The 17,590-nt window shown below is 40.5% G+C and overlaps 1 protein-coding gene across 3 annotated transcripts; it reads right to left on the reverse strand.

Annotated features, from left to right (window-relative positions):
* Positions 1-6: 6 nt before the first annotated feature.
* rufy2 (RUN and FYVE domain containing 2) lies at positions 7-17,127 on the reverse strand. 3 transcript variants are annotated; one of them, XM_035682189.1, is made up of 20 exons: positions 16,850-17,126; positions 16,388-16,694; positions 14,416-14,589; positions 14,114-14,231; positions 12,959-13,060; positions 12,383-12,506; positions 11,719-11,783; positions 11,551-11,616; positions 10,686-10,755; positions 10,383-10,484; positions 10,063-10,179; positions 9,888-9,980; positions 8,357-8,431; positions 8,144-8,241; positions 2,853-2,972; positions 2,280-2,409; positions 2,018-2,112; positions 1,374-1,422; positions 1,053-1,133; positions 428-571 (listed from the first exon to the last, which is right to left on the reverse strand). In XM_035682189.1, the coding sequence occupies exons 2-20, from the start codon at positions 16,680-16,682 to the stop codon at positions 428-430; spliced, it is 2,118 nt and encodes a 705-aa protein (XP_035538082.1). In that variant the 5' UTR covers positions 16,683-16,694; positions 16,850-17,126. The 3 variants fall into 3 exon arrangements, with proteins under 3 accessions (XP_035538084.1, XP_035538082.1, XP_035538085.1); XM_035682191.1 differs by lacking the exon at positions 16,850-17,126 and having other exon boundaries at positions 7-571; positions 16,388-16,682; XM_035682192.1 differs by lacking the exons at positions 428-571; positions 1,053-1,133; positions 1,374-1,422; ... (1 more) ...; positions 2,280-2,409; positions 2,853-2,972 and adding an exon at positions 2,981-5,782 and having other exon boundaries at positions 16,388-17,127.
* Positions 17,128-17,590: the final 463 nt, after the last annotated feature.

The following is a 17,590-nucleotide window of genomic DNA, read 5'->3' on the forward strand; positions in this document are numbered from 1 at the left end:
TGTATATTTTGAATAGATCATTTGACTGCCCACAGTCATGATTGTTTATGGTATCAAAGCAGATCAAGGATTCTCACTCCTTCATTAAGTAAGACATTTTGGTCCAAGTTGCAGTGGACTGATTGCCTCCTCCTCTGTGTCTGATTACAAGAGAAGACGTCTGAATGTTTAATACTGCAGAGCATCTGCAAAGAAAGCAGTGACATCAAACAGACGCGTTGCAACGATGCATACGTCCCTCATTTTGTCTGTGGTCGACTTGTTTTAGTGTAAATTAAGACAGATCAAATGTGCTAAATGTTCATGCATGTGGCCAATTTCTAGCAGCAAACACTGTTGAGATAAGTTAAGAGATGAGTCTTACAGGGGATTTACGAGTCTGATTTGGGATTGTTTGAAGCAGTCGTGACAGCAGTTTGGGGTTTCTTCACGTTGGATTGGAGGAGCATCGTTGGAGGAGGAGGGCGTGGCAGGTGTCACAGACTCTGACTGGTTTTGGTGAGGCAGGCAGAGGGAGCTCATTATCAGAGCAGCTGTTACAGAAAATCTCCCCACAGTTCCTACAGTGGTGCTGGAGAGAGAGAGAGACAGAAGGTCACATTATTAGCTTGTCTTGAGTGCACATTTATGGAAGCCCAGAACAGTTAGGAGATAAATCGACCCATTATCATAAATAAACAAAAGGTTGTTTCCTCTTATTACTTATAATGTTGATCAGAGATCAAGAGTGCCATACCAGCATGCATAGATGGTGTTTTGGCAACTAATTTAAGCTGAAAATATCAGTTCAAGGAGTAGCTATTACTGATCAACACATGAGACCTTAAAATCAGGTTTGATTAAATGAACACTTATTTTCTGTGTTCATTTAATCAATTATTTATGTTTTATTTATTTATGTTCTCCATTTTTTGTTTTCTTGAGATAACCTGTTATCACAAGAACATCTCGAGAATCCAGAGAGAACGCAATATTTAACTCGTGAAAATCACTGCAAGCACGGCCATAAAGATTAGCTGTCTTTTTTTAGATGTCATTTTCTGAAGACTGACCTTTCGTCTTGAGATGGAGAACTCCTTCTCACACAGCTTGCACTGGCTGGCGTCCTTGTCCTTCAACCAAACCTGACCCCCCTGAAACAACATGACACAGTAAGTCTCTGTTTCACGAACTTTACATTATAGACATCGCAGAACAAAACAGCATGCTTGACTAATGCAAAATCAGCCTTGTTGATTACACTTAACCAAAATGCAGGGCTTATGCAGAACTAGATATTTTTATCTTTTAATAATATCATATTTAACTTACCATCTTAGTGATGGAGAGAGTTTAGATGCTATTTGTATCTCTGTAACTCACTGTTTCATTACCTGAAGAGCTTTGTTGGCTTCTTTGATGTCCTCAATCTTCATTTTGGATCTGATGACAAAAAGTAGGTTTTCAAAAGCTAGTCCGGCTTCCTCAAGAAAACTCTCCTAGTTTGCAAGAATGTAAATTGGATGTGATTTTTGTATGAGCTAAAACATGCAAAACACTTCTAGGGATTACTTGAAATGTAAATTATGAAAAACTACTCCTTAGATTATTAGAGTGCACGTTTTACATTCATGTCATCATTCATGCATGTCATTTAGGAACTTTCTTTTTCTACCGAACTACACCCGCCAACCGTATCACTGCGCAGAAGGACGCATCTACTCATGCACTGGCTCGCTCAGTAGGCTAGCAAAAGGTACAGCTGAGCCGCGGAGGATGTCGTTCTTTACATCCTGCGCTGTCATGAGCATGAGCTTGTTATCCATGAGTAGATGCACGCTTCCTTCTGCACGACGACATGTGTAGTTCGGCGCTTTGAGCCGCACAAGCAGAGTCTAGTTCCATTATATTCAAGAGAAGGCAGACATCTCTACAGCCGATATCTCCAATACTCTGCAACTCAAACCAAAACAATCTAGATGGAAACAGCACTACAGGTTTTTGATTTGGGGGTGAACTGTTCATAAAGTACACATACTCGCTTAGTTTGGAGCCTAGTTCCTCCAGAGCTTGTTCTTGGTCCTCACAGATGGTCTTCAGTTGAAAGTTTTCATCCTGGAGACGATGAAACTCCTGGAAAAATAATAAAAACACACAACAACACAAGACACGTATCATAACAGATCAAATTACATCATATTCTGGCTCACACACACACACACACAAAGCTGTATACATAATAAAACATAGTGTACAATATATCATATACACGGTACGTTTCTTTCTCTACGTCTTTTTACCTTTTTGAGTCCGTTGATCTGCAGTGCCTCTGTGCTGAGCTGAGCCACCGTATCCCTCTCTCTTTCTAGATCGTTTTGTAACGTCTGCCTCCACTCCCTCTCTATTTTCAGGTCCGTCTCCAGCTGCTGGCTACAGACATGTTCATACAACACCAGTAACAAGAATAAAGATGACAAACAAACACAGAAAAAGGGATATAATGAGTTGAGTAACAGATTATATCAGAGCACACTGGTTTGTATACTTTTGAATTTTTGTCTTGGTTTTTTCAAATCACAACCAACAAGTACTGTGTAGGGGGAAGTCTGGTGTCTCCTCAGCAATTAAGTAAACACACTTGAGGCAGATGTGCAATGATTTCATTTGTTTGAATTGTTATTTACTGTTCCTAGGTTCAGGAATTAGAGCTTACAGTTTCAGTTCAAATGAGAACAGCTATCTTAACATGCCACACAGCTTACGGTGTAAATAGTATGTTAGGTCTGCCTGAGCTCCACAGCTTCTCTAGATTAAGTGTCCATATATGTCTGTGCATGAGTCTACCACTCTGTCTCTGTAGGGGTTTGGCTTACAGTTGCTTTTCTCTGTGCTCGATCTGCCGCTGCAGGCTGTCGGCCTTGTTGGCAAAGTCCAACTTGAAGCGTCTGGTTCCCTCCTCGGCCGAGGTGCGGTGCCTCTCTGCCTCCTGTAATCTGCACCATTATAACGAGGGACAAACTCAGGACCATGGAGAGAAAAAACTGAGGGGGTGGAGGGAGAGGGAGAAAAGAACAGGGGAAGACGGGAAGGAGGACGACTGGTAAGGAGGGAGGTTAGGGACTGAGGTTTCTGGGTGGGAATGTGAAGGAGAGATGGCTGAGGATAAATGAAGAAGGGTGGTGTTGTAATTTCCACTGTTAGAACAACAAAGGGTAAAAATGAAAAGAGTGCAGTGAGAATTGAATTCAAACAGAACAGTAAGGAATACAAAGGGGTGATGATTCAAAAGAAAGACGCATGATGAAACAATGCGGGGAAAACTGCCTTAAAGCAACTGAATAGAGAGAAAAAAAGAGGATAGCTAACTGAATGCAGCATCTTAGTGCACTCAGACCATGGTGTCTTTTTCAATGATAGCTTACATAGTCACATCCTTTTAGATTTGAAAAATATGCCAATGTTATTCTTTTTCATTCATATCATTGTACAGGGAGGAAACTTGTTTTCAGGATATGAAGATTTTAATAAAGTTTTCAATCTTGTTTCAGATCCATTTCAGATAACAATCCCACAACACATTGACTTACAGCAACTGACGAGAGCTTTATTACTCCTTAAAATAATATAATAAATGTTACAGTGTCTACATGTTAACAGCAAAACCAAAAACTCAAATCACACCCAACACTTTCAAAACATCTAACTTTATTGATCACGGTGGTAAAAGACAGTAGTTGTGAGTTTTCAACAGCTGTTCTGAGTGATTATTCTTCTACAAATTGAGGAGTTAAAGTACTATGAACACGGAGTTAGAATAGGTAGAATGATTACTTCCTGATCTATCACAAAAGTCAATAAATATGCCAAGACGAGACACAACAACACATTCGAGCTCCCTTGGCAGAAGCTCCAGAGGTTTACAGCTGTGTAACTACAATTCTTTACACCTGGCTCAGTTCTGTTCTACAGAGACGAAGCACATGAATTGAGCTGGTCTCACTGAGCTGTTTACATCTGCTAAAACTCAGTTTATGTAAATCTTTAGGAGGATGAAGAGCAAGAAGGAGACTGGCTGTGTCCAAAATCATTCATTTTTTACTGTAGAGTGCACTAGAGTTCCCAAATTCTGAGTGTGAAATTTACCCCCCTACCCCCTGAAATTTGCCCTCAAAAAGTCCATGTGCATGTCTACTACCTTCTGCTAACAATCCTACAAACTGCATAGTTACATTTTAAAATGTTCCTAAGTGTCCAAAATCTCAATTTATGATTCACTACAGAGTGAACTACTGAGTGTGTATTACAGAGAAAGAGGTGAGCGAACAATGGGCTGATTTCGGACACAGCGAGGGTCATCACAGCCAGTCAGAAGCAGGTCAGAGGTGCAGCACATGCAGAGCAAACTGGCAACAAATTAAAAGCAAGAGGCTGCACAAGCAAACTCCTGTCTGACATCTGGAGTGAACACCACTGACTGACTGTGATGAAACGCGGACAGCTGCAGGAACATGGTTGTAGTTTTCATGTTCCTGCTCGAGCTTTAGGTCTAAACCCTGTTGGCTGCAATAAGGTCAAAAAGACAGCAAAGCGCAAAATCACAAGTTACTCATCAATCTCTGCAGAGCCAACATGGATGCCACTAAGCAAGGGACTGTACAAAAATTACTTATTGAACATTATCTCTCCAGGGAGTCTTTTATTGGTGTGCCATAGCAGCTCCCACCTTTAACTTCATTCTGCATCTTTATTCAGAAAGCAGAACTACAGTAAAGTAAAAAGTAAAGTACGGCTGGAATATTTGGTAGACAGGACACATCATTTTGTATATTTGCCTTAGTTTGAAATGTAATTCCATTTCTATTGTGCAATTGGTAGCTATGTGAAGGGCATTATCTCATTATCATATTAAGGTTTAAACTGGAGTACACAACTTACATTATTTTGCACTTTTAGTTATTAATGATGAAAGTAATGGGAATAATCAAATATTACCCCCCTCCCTTCCCCAATCATTTTCATACAGTCCCTAAACGCTACAGGGCACTCGGCTCTGGGTGTTGCCACATAAACCACTCCGTAGTTGTGATACGAGTGGGAAAGCCCACTATACTCATTCTAACTCAATGTGAACAACAACTACCCTATTATTACATCTGAGAGCCAACTATCTTACTGTCAGTGTTACTGCATATAAACTGACTACTGAAGACAGGAAGAATAGTAGTAGTAGCATATGTATGTATTATTGTGTGAGTGTGCACAGCTGAGCATGTGAGTGAATAGATAAAGTAGCGTATGATTAATTTAAAATGTTTCTAAAGTATCTATTGAAGTACAACTGATGTAATATTCAGACCGTTCTCTGACCAGCTAAACCAGGACATTCAGAAGAAATATATCTTCATTTAGCTCAAACCCAGCAAAGTTTGTCTGATGAGGATATAAGATCATGAAACATGTTGCAGTGGTCTCTATGAATGCCAGCACTCTGCTGATGATCAGCATGTTTCAGTGACTAAAGCACCAACCCAAGTATTCCAGTTTCACCTGATTCTGTGGCTGCTCTCAGGCCATAAAACCATCTGAATATTGTGTGCAAAAAAACAGGAATGTTCCTTTAAGTTAAGTCCATTTATTCATTCAGTCATAAGCCATCGTGTGTCTGCGTCTGCGTGTATATGTGCATGTTGGTCCTCAGAAGGAGATGTCCTTGACTAGCTTGTACTGGTGCTCTGTGTCTGTGCTAGCACACTTAACAAATGACATAGCAAGCGTTCTGGTCTGACTTAGCAGATCCTTATCACTGCACAGAGGAGCAGGGATAAAATCGGCGGGGGTAAAAAAAAATAACACATGGAGGTTTCAAGGTAGCAAAATGAATGGATGGATGGTCGGATGGGTGGTATAAAAGAGACGAACAGAAGGGGGGAAAGAAGGAGGAAAGAAAGGAAGGAAGGAAGAAAGGATGTCAATACATCAGTATTCTAAGTGGCCCCGGTTACACTGAACACTTTAAGTGACTTTTAACATCACAAGCACAGAATAAAAAAGGCATTAAAAACACAGAAATCTGATTTCAGGCTGCCTGGTTCACACTGTCATCAGATTTCCTCAGTCTGGATCCCTCCACAGTAAGCGTATGAGTAATGAGAAGAGGTGAGGAGGCGAAGCAGGGAAAGGTAATGTGTACACATGAATACAACTACAGCGACAACAAAAACCGTGAAGTGTGCAAAGAACTTTACTATTAACACGAGATATTTAAGTCTAGAAAGCACCTACAATATTTATCACTACTTTATCTCTCTAAAGTAGACATGTTGAATTCTGAGGAGAAGATTTGTCACTAATTAGTTGGGAAATAATTTGATTTTAAACAGTGGTTGATCAGATCAGAACCTTTTCAAACCAGCTACAACAACACAAACCTCCCACTGAAAATAACGAGTGTAACCGGGGTCTGTGGCCTACCAGCCTACGTAAACCTTAAGAGCAGCAAAAAACATTCACAACCAATCACAAATAGGACGGAACAGATTTAAACCAATGGGACAGGGGAGGGGAGGGATGGACCATGTTGGCTGGTAAACAATGGGGTGACGAGGGATCATAGGGCATCAATGGACCAGCAGGTTACATAATGACTGATGCAGATATGGAGAATTATACACCGATTGTGGTGCAGTGGTGACAAAGAGAACTTAGCATGCGCGGAGATATCAGCAGTGTAATTTGTTAGACATGATAAATTAAGCATTGCAGGGTTTCCCCAAAGGAAATTGTTTAACAGATCCTGATGTATCTCGTCTTCAGCCTTATTCATTTAGTTAGTAGGAGATGGCCTAAACAGTAGCATTCATTATACAGTATGGCATCTGCTGTGTGAAATACTGCTTCTGCTCTTTTCCCCTGTAGGTTAATGTTTTATTTCACAGAAATGTGTTCGAGCTTTATGATGTAAGCGGAGACTTACAAGTGGGTCTTCAGGTGCCCTATAATACAATCTATCAAGAGGAATTGTACCAAGAACAAGCCTTTTGGATAATGTGAAAAAAATGCACAGCTAAAACTGCACAACTCATCTAAATAATAAAACCACAATATAGGCATGTGCAATATCTAAATTGTAGAAGCTGCAATTTTTTGATAAAAGTTCAAATGTGTGACAAAACAGCCTTATAATAAAGTACTGTAGTGCTGCAGAGATGCCCTGGCCTACAAATCTTGTTCTTGTTTTGCACTACAGACCTCAACAAATGTCACATCATCATAATTCTAATAGGTTATTCAGTGAAAATGAAAATTGTGATGCATTAAATGACCTTTCCCACTAATTGTGAATAATATCGCAATCGTGCTATCTGTCCAAATAATTGTGGTATGATTTTTTTTTACCATATCACGCAGCTCTAGCTAAAACGTTACTTTTTTCACGAGACAATAACAATGTGCTATTTTGCTCCAACCTTGGACAGTCTGGCTAACATGCAAACACTTTTAGAAAAGAAGGAGCTATTTCACATAACAGAGGCCATGACTACTGTTTAGACTGCCATCTATTAACTAAATAGATCAGGAGGAAAGTGGAACAATGACAGAGACTTCAATCCTATTACACATTACAATGTCAGGTAAAACAAAACTTATCATATCCCTTTTGTTTATAAAGTTTTGTAATGTGGAACATTTTGTGTTTGTTGGACACAGAAAAGAATTTAGGAAGAGACAAGGATTACCAGCTTCTAAGACATTTCTGAGGGGAAACTCTGAAACAGTGATGAGGAAAAAGACTCCCAATGCCTTCTCCAGTTTTCTTCTGCATAGCTTCAAACTAAACCATGCAGAACTCTTAATAAATATGCACTTTGAATCATTATATTAAAAAACAAAAAACAGCACAGAATAGCATCCATCATCCGATCTATGGACAATGACATGGTGTTGGGCTGAAAACGAGTCCTTTTTTTGTGATTCTTTAAATCATTTTGGATGTCAAACTTACTTTACTTTAGGGGGATTACGTTTGTTTCAGCAAATTAAAGAAAGACTGCACTTCAGATAGAGCGCCTAATTCAGACTGAAGAAAGGACTGAAGAGAGTTGGGACAGTGTTTTTCCTGGTTTGGTTAGTGTGTGCTGTGTCTTTAAAAGGCAGTGTGTCTCACCTTTGCTCCAGCTGCTTCATCGTGGCAGTGATCTGATTGGTCTTCTCCTCCAGACGAGTGATCATGTTGTTCTTTTTCTTCATCTCGTCATCAGACGACTAACAAATGAGAATTACTGGCTGTTATAAGTAGTAGTAATAATTACAGTGTAAGTACTGTATGAGTGCAATCAGGTAAGGGTGTGTATTAGTGTGTGTGTGTGTGTGTTTGTACCTGCATCTTCTGGTACATTTCTACATTGATGGCTTTGACTTCATCTAGTTGATGTCTCAGTCCGATCAGTGTGTCCTGTTGATAAAAAACAAAAAAATAAAAATAAAAAGGTTGAACCTTGTTTGCATGTGATGTCATGTCACTACATTCCTGTGACACAAACTGGAGATAAAGGGTAGGAGGTGATTTTCTACATGCACTATCACAAACTCTCAAAATTGGTTAGTCTGCTCATAAGGGAGAAAAATGCAAGAAATTTACCCCAAAAAACTGCCCATTTTAAAAAAAAGTTTAAGGGTATTCTATATTTAGAATATTTCCACCACTTTATTTTGCTGCCCCAAAGCCCTTTCCCACGGGGAACTGAAGCAGTTATATCAATATATTCTCTCCTCAGAGCAGCTAGACTGACTTTGGTGTTTTAACATGTTAATTTGTATCACCAAAGTCACACAGTAACACAAACAAACTAACCGATCGAGACAGCGATAGGCCAGCGAGTCCTGTGTTCTGCAAGGTAAAATGAGCGGTTTTATCAAAGGCCTCTGGTGGCTTTGAAGATAGCCATATTAGGACTTCAGTTCCCCATCAGAAAGGGCTTTCAATTCAGTTGAATATAAGAATAACGTCCAACATATGTTGTGATTTTCTGATTGTACCGCCATATCGTTTAAACTAGCACAGAAAAGGACTTTCTTCCATCTCATCCATTCTGCCTTTCACTGCATGCCCTCCATCTATCATGTGACTGCAAACAAGCTGTTAACTGTCCTGTTCACCGTCATGTGATTGCCACTACTTTCCTACAGGAAATTTTACTGTAATTTAGCATGTGCTTCTTTAATTATTTCTCATTTAAGGGCTTTTTTTAAATTGTGTATTTATAATAATTTTGGAGCTTAGCTTGAAAGGTAATATACCGTATACACATGAATATGACTAGGAGCTACCTGGAGGTAAGCTAAAATATATTAAGTACAAAGTCTATTTTGCAATGCATGATACAAATATTCCCATGTCACACGCCCTGTGGTCCTGTGCAATAATGATGCAGACATTGCTCTCCAGTCTGACAGCTGATTCACCTGAGGTTGTTGGTAATGATCCCAGCAGCCTGCAAACAAAGCTGCGATGATGCTGCTGCCATAGCAGCTGCTGTATCTCACAGCCTGGCTACAAATGTCAGCTGGTGGTGTTTATGTAGCAGAGTTCACATGATGGTGGTGAGTGGCCTGATACTTGCAGGGCTGCCAGAGAGATGGGCACGGAAGCTGGCAAGGTATTGCAGCTACATGTGAGCAAGTAGAGGCTTCTGCTATATTTTTAGTTTGCGCCACCCAAAGGGCTTGTTATCATGTGCTCGCTCATTGTGATGACACCATGTCTGAAGAGAAACAACATTCTTAGGATTTTAATTTTAACTGCTCTTAATGTCTCTTCGTATATTGTTGAATCTTCATGTTTTTCATGTCAGCTCTTGAAATCTTTTAATAAAAGTCCAAAGGAAGACACAATGAAAATGTAGGCTGACCTGTTTTTCATGAATATCTTTTTCAAGAAGTTTCATGGCCAGCTCCATTTCCTGTTTCATCGACACCTGAACTACCAGCTCATTCTCCACATCCTAAAAATAAAACCACATACACATTATTAAACAGTCACCATGTATATTATACACACACAGAGACGAGCAGTCACAGTCTGACCTGTCGGAGCTGACACTCCTCCTTCAGTTGCCTTCGAGCCTCATTGTACATCTCATCCAAACCCTGACGTGACTGTTTGTACGTATCTCTCTCCACTGTCACATCGCCTTGGGTTAGCTAGATGAATAACATCAACAGGAAGAACATGTCAGCCATATCATGCTTCAGTTTTTTATAGTCTGGTAAAAAAAATGTTGGAATATTAAGGGCTAGATCTTTACCAACACAGTCAATATTAAGATACTTATCCGTGTTTCTTTGTGTTTTCAGACAGAAATATGTTTTTGTGATTTTGTGTTTGTGCGTGTGTGACTGTGTACCTCTAACTGTTGTTGTGCCTTCAGCAGAATAAGGCTGTTTTCACTCCTCAGCTGCTGGTTTTCTTCCTGCAGTTTGATGATGTTGTTCTTGGCTATGGCTAACTGCACACAAACACAGAATAATTCAGTTTTCCAATAATGGTTACACTGACACTTTGACTTCATCGCAACATAATTAAAATGGAAAAAACTAAATTATCACAACAGAGTCTGTGATTATATAACCTGTAACAGATAATTGCTGCTCCATGAAACCTGACATTCACCTTAGCTTAAATGTAATATACAGATTTTTAGTCTCACCTCCTCTATGAGTTTAGAGTTGGACTTCTCTAGCGAGTCCACTCTGCCCTGAAGACCATGAACTGAAGAGCTAGACATACAAACAGACACAAACACAGAAATCAACTTCCTTTTTAGTAGTTGTGTTTCAATTCACAGCTGGTGTCATATGAGTTAAATTTAAACAGAGGTTTAAGGTACTGCTCAATGGAGAACTGTGTATTTGTAATAGCTGTCATTTCATGAGATTTAATGGCATTCATAGATTTAGATGACTGAACTGTCTCACTAAAGACCTACATCTGATTTTTAACACATGGTTAGCTTAGCTTATGGTCAGATGGCAGCTCATACAGCTCATCAAGGATAATAGCTGATAATCAAATTAAGAGTCATGTCACACATTAGAGGATTGTTTAGCTTTTAAGAAAATATTTACTAAAGCAAGACAGCAGATCAATCCAGGCTCATTTAAATGAGATACCAGGTTTGTGAGAAAAAAACAAAATTGAAAGAGAAAATGTAACTGACATGAGTCTGTCTCTAGGGCCAGATGAGACAGAGTTGCACTTCTGAAACAACCAGACCGGTTTAAACCTAAACTGACTGAACACTGGATCTATTTTAAAGTGCAACCAGGCATCCAGCCTTCAATTCAAGGCACCGTAAAACATCAAACACCAGCCAACAGATGTTAAGCAAAATGTGAGGTAAATATACATTAGAATGACTCAATCAGCCACTGTTTATGTACAAAACACACAGCATTTTAAACACAGGATTTTCATCCTTTGAAATTTCCCTTAAACTGAAGTTCATTACTCCAACTCCAGGAATTCTGGGGAAAACCCTGCAGACAGTTTCAATTAAAAAACAGATGTCTTACTTGAGTTGTCGGTTCAGTTCTTCTACATAGTTCTTCTGATCCAAGATGGAGGCTATCTGGCTATTCCTGTTGTCATGGAAACAGAAATAAAACCGAGCTCTGCATCACATTTAGGGGGTCTAAGAGGGCCAGTGTATTAAATAAAGAAGAGACAATAAAAGAGCATACCTCTCTTCACTCCTGTAATCATCAATGTCATTCTTCAAGTACATGGAGAAGTCGATCACCCCAACCTAAAAAAAACAAAAACAAAAAAAAAGCTAAGCTAATATCACTCAAGAGGAAACATATTCTGGAAAGCATATCTGAAATGAGTCATGCTTAAATTAGCAGGAACTAAAACACCACTAAAACATCTGCAAGAATTAGGGATGTTTACTGTTATGTAACCTTGGCTTCAGGGATGAAATCAGTGTGTGTAATGTGTGTAATGGATCACTTTGAGATCAGAAAATGACTATTTAAACAATTACATCACATTAAATGTATCTGAGTCGGGTGTGAACACAGTCTGAATAGGATGTTTGCATTATTCAGTGTGTTTGTGTGTGTGTAAGTGTTTGCACTCAGGACAAAGTCTCCACCTATGGATTGAAACATGACAACCCAGTGTCTGCTCTCCATCTGTCTCATGCAAAGATAACAAAAGAGTAAATTCTTGTCTGCATGTCTGCTTCTCCAAACCACTGAGGAGAAACTGTTTCATGTCAGTCAATAAACTAGTGGGTAAAGGAAGTAGAGACAGCAAGCACACATTAAGAATAATATTTTATTGTCTGGTGTAAATGTTTTTAGTCAAATGGTCTGAATATTGTCTCAGGGTAGTGGTTACCTGGGAGTCCAGGTCCTCGCCTTTGACACACAGGTTAGCATCGATGACGTTCAGGCCCACCAGCAGGCCCACGATCACTGCTCCCTCCTCCTCCAGCATCAGCGCTGAATTCTCATAGAAATCACTGAGGAGGAAGATACAACACATTCTCAAACACTGAATGGGTTTAAACACTGTTTCTGTACAAGCTTTAACTATCCAATAGATATAGATATAGATATCCAATTATTTTGAGGGTATTTAGAGTTATATTAACGGCTGGGTTTTTGCACAGAATTCTTACTAAAATGCTGAATTCAATTTATTTATTTATTCATATTATAAATGAAAAAATTGGAATTATGGCAACATTTTTTGATAAAATCAGAAAACTGGAAACATGACTCACTTAATAGGTTTTGTTGACAACAAGACAAATCTAGAATATCCCCAGCCTTAACCTCTAAGGGCCTGATTTGTTCTGATTTAGTTTTCATAGTTATATTATTATATAGTTATATTTGCTCAACAAGTCAAATGTACCTATTGCTATACATCTTCTTTATTTGTCACCATGTGTACATAATGTATGTGTACCTGAGAAGGTCTTTTCTGGTGATGAGGAGTCGTAGGTAGTCGGCCAGCCGTTTCTGCATGAGAGCCAGACGCAACCAAGCTCTGGCCCTGCCTAATGGAGTCCTGGAAATCACACACACACACACACAGGTGATTACACACACATATATATATTTTAGGAGCTTTTGGTGGTGGTGGTGCATTGTTAGATGTGGTTAGTTACATTCTTCTTTGTGTCCCTGAATGTTTATTGTAGTCTACTGTTAGCTCTAATGAACTGCTTTTTCCTCAATCCAACTAGACAACCATGTTTCATGTTGCCTATGTGTAATATTTAATGCATGACGTTAGTCTGGAGAAAAACAGTTTGCACTGTCCTTTATCTAACCTTTGGGTCTGTTCTTGGTGTTGCAAAAACGCTGCTCTGCTCTGCTACATGTCCCTCAGTCTGACTCAGCACCACCAAAGGAAACTAACTCTGTTCTCCATTTAAAACAACACATCTGTTCCCCATTTTTCGGCATCAGACAAGACCTGAATATTGCTCACTTGCTTCCCTGTGTGGAAGCTCTGCTATGTAGTGGCTGACAACTGAAGAACAACGTAAAGCATGACATGGAAATCGTGTGCATGACTGAGAGAGCAGGAGTTAGTTTACTATAGCCACTAGAGGATACTACTTGAATATTAATGTAACCACCCACATTGGGCACTATCAACACTCATACGTCTTATTATATGTCATAGTCGCAGTTGTAGTTAATTACATAACAAAAATGCTAATAACACAATCAGCCCGACACTGGCAGCAAAAACACGACTGCACCATTACTGATTTTGCTGTTAAAAAAAGAGTTTCAACACTGATTCTAACTAACTCTAACTGCTCGACACATGTTTGGTAAATGTGTTTATACTGGCTCTAACAGTTACAAAGGGCCAAAAGAATAATAAAAACATCGACAAGGGAGAAGCGAGACAGACTCTGAACAGATTGAAAGGAAAGGTGAAGTGAAAGTAAATCACAAACAGGTATTTCTCGGCCCTGGCTCAGGTCACGTTACCATGTTACTGATACGTGTGTCTGTGGTTGTGTTGTGGCTCGTGTTCCTTCGAGCATGATGTTAGGTTAACTGTGTGTGTGTGTGTGTGTGTGTACATAAATGCTATCCTTACTTAAGTCCAGGCAGGTCTCGTACAGAGGCTGAGATCTCAGCTGCTTCAGGACACAGTTTCTCCACCAACTCCAGAGGACCCCACAGAGACTTGTTAAAGCCCAGAAAGGACTTCTTCACTGGAGAAGGAAGAGAGACGTATACACTCACATATGAAAATCTACTTATGCCATCCTTTATGAGGCATCACACAAGTGTGCAGCTTAGACATCTAATTCTAGTAAGTTAGGATGTTGCAGATATAACCACACTAGCACAGCACCCACACCTGGCACCATTTAAAACAGCCTCTCTCCCACTTACCTCTAAGGCCATGTTTGAGGCAGTGCTCCATGACAACAAAGAACTGCTGGAGAGGTGGGTAGTCGGAGTCCAGTGTTCGTCCAAAGCTCAGAGCCGATTCGATCAGTCCTTTAATGCTCAGCTTGGCCATGTTCAGCAGGTTGGCTCGCTCCATGGCCATGGGGTCTCGCAGGGCTGCAGGACAAAAGCCACACACACAAACACTTCACTTAAAACATCCTTAAAGTACTGATGTTAGGACAAAGAATGGTCACACGGTAATGAGAAAACTACATGCTTTTAAAGGTTTCTCTGTGGGGGATAGACAGCCAGGTTAATGTCTTACAACTGGTCCTTATCAGAAACATGCTGACTATAGGGAGGTACCATAAATGTAAGGCAGAGCAACAGGGAGTATGTGAAGAGCACCAAAATACAACAAGGGGAAGAAGAATCCACCAAAATAGAGATAAACCTGTGAACAAAGAATAATCACTCAAATGATTAATCAGCTTAGAAATAAATATTTAACACTCAGTATCCACATTAGTCCAGATATGTGTCCTGTTTGCAGCTGTCTAGATAACATGATATAACATGACATAACTTGGTCTTACAGCAGCAAATCCAGGTGTAAAAACTGCAGCTACAAAAGGAGATCGTATTCAACCTTTCCATTATAGAAAAGACGGAGGAATGCTTGTAGATGCTGTACGTGTGGACCTAGAAGGTTAATGTGTAGCCAAACACCAGGACGGGGCAGAACAGTGTCAGGTGAAAATGTACAGAGATGTTTCCTAGCAATAACCAGCAGGCTGGCCTGAAGGCAGACACACTGACAGATGGACTTCTTGAGAGCTGCATGAATCTTGTGTGTCCTTGGGCAGTGAGCCCTGAGGATACTGGAAAATAAACAGCAACTGTTAGACTGCATCAAACACTGAGGATAGTACAGCGCTACCACACCGAAGTGTCTGTATGGTTGGGTTTTTTGAGTTTTAAATACGACTACGAGGAGTTTAAAGTGTGCTTAAAGGCAGCTCTCCTAAATTAATTCCCTGTGTTCTTAGTAAAAGAAAACTAAAGCTATCAGGGAACCAGTGAATTCCTTAAAGAACTGTCAGCTGTTTATAATGATTCAGATTTTACATAACTCACATTAACTCTGTGATGGACACTGGCTGATGAGAGGAAAAAACAGAGCTCTGACAAATGGAAGAAAAGATTATGACTGACAGCAGATTATTCACAGACTATTATAACATCCTCACAGTATTCTTCACTCGTCAAGCAAACACTACAAAGTAACTTACAATTCTAATTTTATAGACAAAAAAAGATTAACAAAAAGAAACGGATTAATCGATTGATTCAAATCGAATGAATGAAATATTAGATGCAGCCCTACTCGCATACAGCACAAAGTTAGTGACTTTGAAGGCAGCAAACACATACAGACACCAACAAATAATGGTGATAATCACCAAGGAAGAAAAGAAAGACAACATTTGTTCCATTTGAATGAGTGCAGCATGTGATGCTTCAGGCGGTCTCTTGTGAGGTGTGAGACAACAGCTACAGTACAACATTAACATAGGACAGGATCTAGCATCAAAGCATGAGGGCAGCACGGATCTATGAAAAATCAATTGACCACACACACACACACACACACACACACACACACACACACACACACACACACAGGGGGGTGAGCTCATGTTAGATGTGAAAGAGAGAGATGTACCAGATCACACACCAGTTGAAAATATTAACTGTGCTCCAATTAGCAGCTGGATTGATTGATTGATTGATTGCTGCTGAACATCCCCCGGGGGGATACTGGTCCGTTTAAAGGATGACAAGCACAGGCTGAAACAATCAGTAACTGGCTGTCATTAGATCTGTTACTATTAACCAGGGTCCACACTCACACACCTCCACCTCCACCCCGTCCATGCCCCCTCACAACCCCTGATAATGCTCTCTCTACCTTGGACGGCCCAGTCCCCGGGCAGAGACGTCCTGTGCTCCGACACTTTGGGCAGGACGTGAATGCTCCCTGAGATGGTCTCGGATGCTTTCCTGGCCAGAGCGAAGATAGGAGCCTGCCATCGCCCGTCTCCTCCTCCTCCTCCTCCTCCTCCTCTCACGGTGCTGCTACTGCTAGCTTTATCCACAACAACAGATTTCTCCTCCTGCAGCCTCAAAATCCCAAACACCTGAGCTTTCTCCTTGCTGTTGTCCGCTTCAGACAGAGCCAGGTCGTGCTCAGCGGGCGATGCCATGTTCGCGTACCTCTAAAATAACAGTAATAATAATAGTAATAATAATAATAATAACAATATAGCTAACTAGTGCAGGTCGGTTGCAGGAACAGGCGGATTCATACGGTTTGCTAACCGCTAGTGAACGTTATTTGACGACCATTGTGACAACCGGAGCATAAAGATACCTGTGCCACCGTCGGGCAGAGCACCGACAGGTCTAACGTCAGCTACAGTCAACAACCAAACGTCGTAACGTCCCCGGACTTGAAGCGTAGGCGTCGGTCTACATGGTGGAGGTTAGCGGCGGCGGCGGCGGCTCGTTTCGGTGGACTTGTGTTCCGTACATCGTGTCGGTGTTGTAGATATTTGTTTACACCCAGCAGCAGACCTAACCGACAGTTTGCTGCTCCCGTCGGTCCCCGCTGCACCCTGCGGAGGGGCGGTGTCAAAGAGCGCTCACAAGACACACAAAAGGCAGCACTACGTAATGCTTTTAGTGGCTGCTGTTGTGTGGACGCACCGCCCCCTGTTGGTGGAAGTCAGTACTGCAGGTAGAGGATGTTACTGTGTGTGTGTGTGTGTGTGTGAGTGAGTGAGACTTGGGAAAGGCAGAGAGCCCAGACAGCTATTTTCAGATATGTGACTAAAAGAAAAAATAGTCTAACATTTACTGTTAGAATCGTCAGAGCCACCACTAAGGCCACTATGATAATGTTGTATATTTATGGTGAAATAAAACCAATATACATTCAATACAATCACCCAGAGCCGTATCATTATATCTCAATGGCTCTGCATTCACCCAATTCTCCCCTGGGGATCAATCAATCAATCAATCAATCAATCCAATCAAGTATTTCTGATTTCTGATTACTCAAGTACTCTATATAGGTACACATTTTAGGTACTTGCACTTTACATTAAAT

This window comes from Morone saxatilis, unplaced genomic scaffold (assembly GCF_004916995.1).
Source record: "Morone saxatilis isolate NCDOM2014 unplaced genomic scaffold, NCSU_SB_2.0 Contig11, whole genome shotgun sequence".
Classification (NCBI taxonomy): domain Eukaryota; kingdom Metazoa; phylum Chordata; class Actinopteri; family Moronidae; genus Morone; species Morone saxatilis.

Bases quoted from the DNA above. Each gene is read 5' to 3' on its own strand.
- rufy2 (XM_035682191.1), bottom strand. From the start codon at position 16,682: ATGGCATCGCCCGCTGAGCACGACCTGGCTCTGTCTGAAGCGGACAAC. The intron at 13,061-14,113 runs GTAAGGATAGCA...TGTGATTTCCAG, and splicing joins CGAGACCTGCCTGGACTTAA to GACTCCATTAGGCAGGGCCA. The intron at 572-1,052 runs GTCAGTCTTCAG...CTCTCTCTCCAG, and splicing joins TCTCCATCTCAAGACGAAAG to CACCACTGTAGGAACTGTGG.